The sequence below is a fragment of the Quercus robur genome, chromosome 5, assembly GCF_932294415.1.
Source record: "Quercus robur chromosome 5, dhQueRobu3.1, whole genome shotgun sequence".
Taxonomy (NCBI): Eukaryota; Viridiplantae; Streptophyta; class Magnoliopsida; order Fagales; family Fagaceae; genus Quercus; species Quercus robur.
Window position 1 is genome coordinate 64,038,956 of NC_065538.1, and position 8,065 is coordinate 64,047,020.

Below are 8,065 nucleotides of genomic sequence, written 5' to 3' on the forward strand. Positions count from 1 at the left end.
AATGCGTGAACAGTGTCAGTACAGTACGTGAACAGTGTATTTACTGTTCATGACAGTAAAATTTGTCCCCCCAAAGTCAACAAATGCGGGCCAAAAAAAGAAAAAAAAAAAAGGAGAAAACGTGAACTCCAAAAAACGCGGAAGCAAGACGCGGAGTGCAAACGCTCATCATGTTTTGTTAACTTTTCATATATTGTTCAATCCATCAAGATGCACTCAAAATGAAATTCAAGATCTTCTGATGGCCAACTCACGAGTTGAACCTTGTGTTCTACGGATTGGGGTCATGTAGAATGCTTTTCCACTGATCTTGATTTGAAGCTCCAATTGCAATAGATCAGATCACCAGCAATAAATAAATAAATAAATGTCATATCATTAAATGAAAGTGTCATAGATTCCAAATAACCAAAAAATGTGTGTATATATATATATATATATATATTTTGTTGTTATTATTATTTGTTATAAATTTATTTATTTAAATTTAAATTGTGTACTCTTTGATAATAGTTCTTAGATGGGTGAAAAAAAATTTACTAATTGAAGTAGCCAACAGCCCACCCCCACTCGTTGTTCTGGAGAGTTCTCTATATTTCCTTGTTAACTTGTTATGGCATGGTGGCATACAGCAGAGCTGCCTACCTACCCTTACCTTCTCAGCCGGTAAAAAGGGAAAAAATCTTGATTTTCTAGAGCATTATTAAAAAAAAATGATTACAGTAGGTAGCTAAATTTATATCGGTATAATTTATTTTGCATTTACCCCTTTTTTTTTAATTTTGAAAATAAAAGAAGATAATAAATAATAACTATTAAACGTAAAAAAATTAAAATTAAAATTAAAATTTAAAAAAAATTAGCATAAAATAAAAATTTTAATTTTAAATACATTTTATATATATAAAAAAAAATAAGATAATACCCTAAACTTTTCAACAGCAATAAACTTTCTTTGTTATATATATAAAAGACAGCTTTTTATTCTCATTTATTAATTGAGTTATTATATTTCGTTGTTCTCCTTCCCTTGTTAGTTTGTCTATTTTTGGAAGGGGATCTACTCCCCTACTGCATCATTTCAAGTTAGTTGGTATGAAAGGTATTTCAGAGTTTATATCAAAGTTATTAAGGACGTCCGGTAAGGGAAGGTCAGTCGAAACAAACATTCCATGCCGTCGATTTTCACTGGCTGAGATCAAGACAGCTACCAATAACTTCGATGATAATTTAGTAATTGGTAAGGATCGTTATGGGAAGAAAGTATACAAAGGGTTTATCGATGACCGTACCATAAGCGTTGCAGTAAAGCGTACGGATTTAAGGTCGGGTAAGAACGAGGTGCTATTCCTTTGCCAGTTACACCACCCTAACCTCCTCCGTCTCATCGGATATAGTTTCGATAAATGCGAGATGATCACAGTCTACGAATTCATGGTGAATGGAAACCTCGGCGACCACATTTACGCCACTAAACGCCATGAACCCCTCCCGTGGAAACAAAGACTCCAGATTTGCATTGGAGTGGCGCGTGGAATGCACTACCTTCACACTGGGCTGAAGCATTGTATTTACCACCATGACGTGCAGCCGAGAAACATTCTTCTGGACGAGAAATGGGAGGCCAAGTTGGGAGCTTTCGCGATTTCCGAGATGGGTCCCCCTAGTTTGTCAAAGGCTTCAATTAAAATGGAATTTGTGGCGGAGAATTTCTATGTCAAGAGGGGGCGGCTTAGCGATAAATCTGACGTTTACTCTTTTGGTATGGTACTGTTGGAAGTGCTCTGTGCCAGAATGCTATTGGAAGTCTCGGTGGAGAGAGAAGAAGAGACTTACCTGCCTAGCTGGGCCCAAAAATGCAAAGAAGAAGGGACCATAAATCAGATAATTGATCCGCATCTGACGGGGAAGATAGCCCCAGAGTGTTTATACATATATGTGGACATTGCGACCTCTTGTGTGCAACATGAGGGAAAGGATCGTCCCACAATGGTTGAAGTGGAAGTAGGCCTCGAACATGCATTGGAGCTGCAAGAGAGCGCAGATGCTGCTAGCAAGGATGTGGATCCTGTGTTGTGATCAAAAGTGCACCAAATCTACCGACTTGTCCTTGGACAACACCACGCCAAACGGCAAATGATTACCCACAAACAATGATCAAAATTCGCATTCCAAGAAGCAATTTGAATGGTTAGTAGCTCTTTGACCCAAAATAATTAAAAAAAGGGGGGGGGGGGTGCTTTTCTAGAATTACAAAACCCATGTACAGATTACAGAATGTGCTCTCATATTCATAATTACAACTTATATCATAGCTGAATTTAATTGGTGAAGTTAATTTGCAGTACCTAAGTTTGGATATGAAAACTAACTTAATATAAATTCTTTTTTCTTATATATTTATTTTTAATGTCCGCTGGCATTATAAAAATGATTCAAGTTTTTCTTTGTAGTACTACTTTCTTATCTACTATGAGTTTATGACTGAATATATAAAGAAGGTTAAAACTTATTATAGTGTACCTTTCATCAAGTGTAGTACATTAAATTCTCTAATTAAATTAAAAAAAAAATATTCAATTTTGATTGTTCTTGGAAAATATATAACATCTAAGGAATTGTAAAAGCAGGGGAGGGAAAGGATTGCTCCAAAAAGAGAGAGAGAGGGGAAGGGGGGGGGGGGGGGGGGGGAGTTTGTGGTGAACAATTGCAAGAGCTACTTTTTGAAAAAGAGAGATTGAAAAACGGAAAAGACTTTTTTTGGTTAGTAAATGATGGAAAGGTTTTTTTAGTTTAGAGAGAGAGAGAGAGAGAGAGAGAGATAGAGCAAAAAAAAATGTATATGAAGTGTTCTTAGCTAGGATGTCACAAGAAACCAAAAATTTAGATCCTCTCTATTTTGCTTCGTAAAAAGTTTGGCTCTAAATATGTTTGGAGCCATCTTTTTCAACCAATTACGTGGCGGATTATAAGACTATCTATGTGTATTATTTAAACAAGTCTCATAACTCATTTAAAAAGTCGCGTGACTAAAACTACACATGGATAATTTCTTCAATTTTCACATAGTAGGTTGGAGCAAGATAACTTCAAACATGTTTGAAGCAAAACTTTTTCCTTTTGCATTTCAAGGAGGGTAGCTTGTTAGTAAAGTACCTTGGATTGCCTCTAATCCCTAGTAAATTCAAAGCTTAGGATTGTAGGCTAGTTGAAAAGATTACAGTTAGGATAACACCCTAAATAGGAAAAGAAAAGTCTTTCCTTTGCAGGGAAGCTTCATTTGCTGCAATTTGTGCTTTATGAATATAAGTGTATTGGACCAACATTTTTATCTTACCAATGAAGATCATAATGGCTATTGAATAAAGGTTTAACTTCTTTCTATAGAGTGGTAAGGTTCAGACATGAAAAGAATCAAAGAATGGAAAAAAACTGCTATCCTCAAGTCCGTAGTAAACCTATTTTCTCAGTCTGGCTCTGTGTGGGTTGCTTGGACATATAGATATTTATTAGAAGGAAAACGCTTTTGGAAGGTCAAAATTCCTTAATCCAGTTCACGGGGAGGGAGGAAAATGTGACAAGTAAGAGAAAAAGCCTCTAATCAAATTTTCAGTGGGGAGGGGAGATAGAATCCTTCTTTGGCATGATAACTAGGACCCAATAGTGCCGTACTTCCTCAAAATGGATTCAGAGTGATATGTGCATGGTTCAACAAGTTTTACCGTTAAAATTCAATTTTCATTTGAGATGGGCAAAGATATTGGATGCCTGCTACATTAGATGATCTGGTTTACTTCCAATATAATATTACCAAGTTATATTTGAGCAGGAAGATAAGGTATATGGGATTCCATCCAAATCAGGGAGGTTTCTTTGCCACTTATCATGGGATTGAAATAAGGAGTGGGACTGTGACAATTGAAGGGTGGAAGCTCATATGGTTTTCAACAGCTATTACTAAGCACTCATTTATTTATTGGTTGGCACTGAAGGATAGGCTCTCAACTCGTGGAGGACTATTAAAATGGAGTTATAGTGGAGATTTTCTATTCGTTTAATGTGGAAGTCTAATTGAGAGTCAAAAACATTTATTCTTTGAGTATTTTCTCACTGAAAGAATATGGCATCATGTGCTACATGCATGTCTGGTTTATAGGATATTTTTTCACAATAAAAGACTCTTGACAGAGGAAGAAATCTCTCAATTATTAAGGGGTGACATTTGGTATGGAAAGGGATTTTGTAGAAATATCATCCTAAATAGGATTTTATGTGAAAGACTAATGATCCCATTTTCTATTTTGCCTGGAGGCCAGGATCCTGAAAGCCGATTTAGCTGCTGCAATTATTTATGAGATTATATTTGAGTTGGTTGTGCACCAATGATTCAGCTGCTTGTAATATTGTTATTTTGGCAAGTTGTATTGTCCTGTACTTCAGCTTGTATTTGTTGATTTTTAGTTGTGCAACTTTCATTTTGCTGGTTATTAACGGATCAATCAATCGGTGAAGGCGAGGGTAAAATCTTTGTTTCGTGTGTGAATAAGTCTTGTTGACGTGTGAATATAATGTGAGATTAATGATCAATCCAGAAAAGGGCAAAGGTAAAATCTTTGTTTCATCTGTTAATAAGTTTTGTTCACACTTGAATATAATGCAAGTTGGTGACATAAGTCTTCTTTCCACAACGGAACCCCATAAGATTGGATGTTGGTTGCTAAACTATTAATTACTTCCCCAAATAGCAGAAGAAACAAGACAATCTGTTTTTCAAATTCACGGAAGATTGAACAGATCCGGGGGACTATACTATTGATGTAGACTAATGTACTTGTAAAGGAATTTATAAAGCATTGTATTAACAAGGCTGCTGAGTTGATTTTTACAAATTCTCCACTACTATTGGTCGATAAACATATAAATGTTGTAAGTTTTTTATTCTATTTATTTGACAAGCTAAAGGTTTTTAAGGGGATTTGTATAAATCAAGACTGTATATGAAGGACCTTAAGAATTGTGAAATCAGATGAGAATTTTGGTGGTTAGTCACAATGCAGTCCTTTCTAAGATGTGAGGTGAATGGAATCTTATACATAAATCAGTTAATAAAAGAATGGAAAAATCTTTTATTTTGTCGCTTAGGTTAAATAAAAATTCTTGGGTGATGTTCATGTTCTTAACTCCTAAATAGTTCCTAATATTTGGAACTTTCTATATTTCGTGGGTGCAACATCAAGAAATTCACTCACGATACCTAAGATCGATGACCGTGTGTTGTTAACTTTTCATATGTTGTTCAATCCATCGAGATGCACTTGAAATGAAATTCAAGATCTTCTGATGGCCAACTCACGAGTTGGATTGTGTTCTACGGATTGGGGTCGTGTGGAACGCTTTACCACTGATCTTGATTTAAAGCTCAATGAGAATTCTGGCTTGTTGACAGAAAATCTTTTTCTTGTGTTAAAGTTTTGTTTACCAGAAACCCTTAATAGCACATTAGGATGTCATCCTTGTATTTAACTAATAACTTTTTTTTAGAAACAATGTATTTAAGGTGGAGCTAAGCTGCTGAAGATTGTTTGCACCCATCCTGCTGGACCTCAATAACTTTGAAATAGACTGTGAAGCAGCTTCCATTTATGCTTATGTCAACTGATGAGAAGCTTCCAAAGTTGTTGAAGTGGCAGCACATATCCTAAAATTAAAAAATTGCGGTCAATTCAGAATGAGAATTGTCAATGTACATTTTTTTATTTATATTTTTTTATAACTGTTTGAAATTCCTAAATCACTCTAGATCTATTATTAATTCTTTAGTAATTGCACCAGCTAATATGAACTAGTTTATCAAAAAATATATAAAATTTCTTGTTAGTATTCTATTCAATCAACATCTTGAGAAAATTCATTCTAAAAAAATAATAATATCTTGAGAAAATTAAAACCCAAACCATTGTGTAACTGGAGCCACAGCTGGTGCTACCCGCAGAGGACCAGGAAGTTGCCATGGATTGAGAATTTTCTGATCAATTTGATCCGCCTCTGAATCTTTTATTGCCACTCAATCTTCTAAACTCTTCTTGAAAAGACTACTCCTTTTGTAAGTCTTTCTGTTATCAATTTATCATATTATTATTATTTTTAAAATGATGGCATCATTGCATTGCGTGACATTATCATTTTGACTTATGGGCCAGCATACATATCTAAATCTAATGTTTTCTCAATCATTCATAGTCATGGAGAAGAGTAACTCCTTATGCTCATGAATGATGTTTATTATGGACAAATTCTCAATTGTTTGAAGCGATTTCTATTTCTAATTTATGAGCAGCCAGCCAATGGAATCTGTTTCACAGTCTATATCAAAGTTATTGAGGAGACCAAAACAATCTTCAGCTCTACATGAGGAATTATGCCGTCGATTTTCACTGGCTGAGATCAAGATAGCTACCAATAACTTCGATAATGATTTAGTCATTCACCAGTGGGGGTTTTGCAGAGCATATAAGGGATTTATTGATGACTGTACCAGAAACATTACAATAAAGCAGTTGATTACCAAGTCAGGACAGGGCTTTGAGTACTTATTAAGGACTGAGGTGTTATTGCCTTGTCAGCTTCGCCACCCTAACCTTGTCCCTCTCATTGGATATTGCATTGATGAAGACGAGAATATCCTATTCTGCGAGTTCATGGTCAATGGATGCCTCTACTGAAAACTCCTCTACAAGGGCCACGACAAAGATCCACTCCCATGGAAACAAAGACTAAAGATTTGTGTTGAAGTGGCGAGTGAACTACACTACCTTCACACTGGGGTAAAGCATACTATCATCCACCATGACGTGAAGCTAGACAACATTCTGTTGGACGAGAAATGGGAGGCCAAGTTGTCAGATTTCATGTCCTCAAAAATGTCTCCCCCGAATTTGTCAACAGTTCGTTTTGTATACACGGGGGAAGATACAACTTCTTTGATTCACGGTACTATGGTACAACACTTGGATGCTGAGTTCCTTGTGAGTGGGGTGCTGACTGATAAATCTGACGTCTACTCTTTTGGTGTGGTACTTCTGCAACTACTCTGTTGCAGAAAAGCATCCTATGTGGTTGATTGGGCCAGAAAGCGCATACAAGAAGGAAACATTAATGAGATGATTGATCCGTATCTGATAGGGAAGATAGCTCCAGAGTGTTTGAAGATATACTTGGACATTGCCACTTCTTGTAGTTGAACTAAGGGAGTGGATCGTCCTATGATGGGTGAAGTGGAGATAGAGCTTGAACATGCACTGCAGCTGCAAGAGAGTGCAGATGCTGAGAGCAAGGATGGTGTGGATCCTTCGGGTGAATACAACTATCCCATTGTTGAATATACAGGCCCTGCTTCTCCAACGCCTGAGCCTGAGGATTCAATTTGGGATTCAGATAGCATCACTTCTGCCGACTTGTCCTTCAACACCACCATGCCAAACAACCAATGATTAATCACAAATGATTATCAAAATTGCATTCCCAGAAGCAAATGATATGATTAATAATTATTTGACCCAAAAAAAATAAAGAAGAGTTGGCATTTCTAGATTGGCAAAAACTAGGTACTGAATGCATTTCCTTGTGTATACAGCTTTCAACATGGTTGAATTCAATTGGAAAAGTTGAGTTGCAATACCAAAGTCCAACTCTTTCCAAATATGAAAAATTAATTTATTTTCTTTCTTTTTTTCTTGTATATTTATTTTTAATGTCTATATGATAAAAATGTCTGCAGACATTATAAAAACTTGATTCAAGCTGTCTTTGTGGTACTACTTTCTTATCTATTATGGCTGAATATATAAAGAAGGGTAAAACTTAGTATAGAGTACACTTTAGTAAGTGTAGTACATTAAGTTCTTTCATTAAAATCAAAACATAGTTGCATTGAATTTTATTCTACTGGGAAAATATACAACATCTAAGGAATCGTACTTAATATTTCCTGAAATCTTTTCCTAAAGCAAAGGCTTGAGAATGAAAGTAAAAGAGGTGGAAAAATAGAAAAAGGATTACTCCAAAT

The 8,065-nt window shown here is 35.7% G+C and overlaps 2 protein-coding genes across 4 annotated transcripts; both read left to right on the plus strand.

Moving 5' to 3' along the window:
• The first annotated feature begins 985 nt into the window (after window positions 1–985).
• Window positions 986–7,738, plus strand: LOC126726651 (receptor-like protein kinase FERONIA). 3 transcript variants are annotated; one of them, XM_050431963.1, is made up of 3 exons: window positions 986–2,190; window positions 5,542–6,103; window positions 6,338–7,738. In XM_050431963.1, exon 1 carries the CDS (start codon window positions 1,096–1,098, stop codon window positions 2,077–2,079), a length of 984 nt encoding a protein of 327 aa, XP_050287920.1. In that variant the 5' UTR covers window positions 986–1,095; the 3' UTR covers window positions 2,080–2,190; window positions 5,542–6,103; window positions 6,338–7,738. The 3 variants fall into 3 exon arrangements, with proteins under 3 accessions (XP_050287920.1, XP_050287919.1, XP_050287921.1); XM_050431962.1 differs by having other exon boundaries at window positions 5,542–7,738; XM_050431964.1 differs by lacking the exon at window positions 5,542–6,103.
• Window positions 6,345–7,241, plus strand: LOC126728536 (receptor-like protein kinase ANXUR2). The gene is made up of 2 exons (XM_050434343.1): window positions 6,345–6,701; window positions 6,858–7,241. Exons 1-2 carry the CDS (start codon window positions 6,345–6,347, stop codon window positions 7,239–7,241), a joined length of 741 nt encoding a protein of 246 aa, XP_050290300.1.
• Window positions 7,739–8,065: the final 327 nt, after the last annotated feature.

What these genes read in the sequence shown, in the direction of transcription:
- LOC126726651 (XM_050431962.1), top strand. Translation starts at nt 1,096, where the DNA reads ATGAAAGGTATTTCAGAGTTTATATCAAAGTTATTAAGGACGTCCGGT.
- LOC126728536 (XM_050434343.1), top strand. Translation starts at nt 6,345, where the DNA reads ATGGAATCTGTTTCACAGTCTATATCAAAGTTATTGAGGAGACCAAAA. An exon ending in TCCTATTCTGCGAGTTCATG is followed by an intron (nt 6,702 to 6,857) that starts GTCAATGGATGC and finishes CATGACGTGAAG; the next exon opens with CTAGACAACATTCTGTTGGA.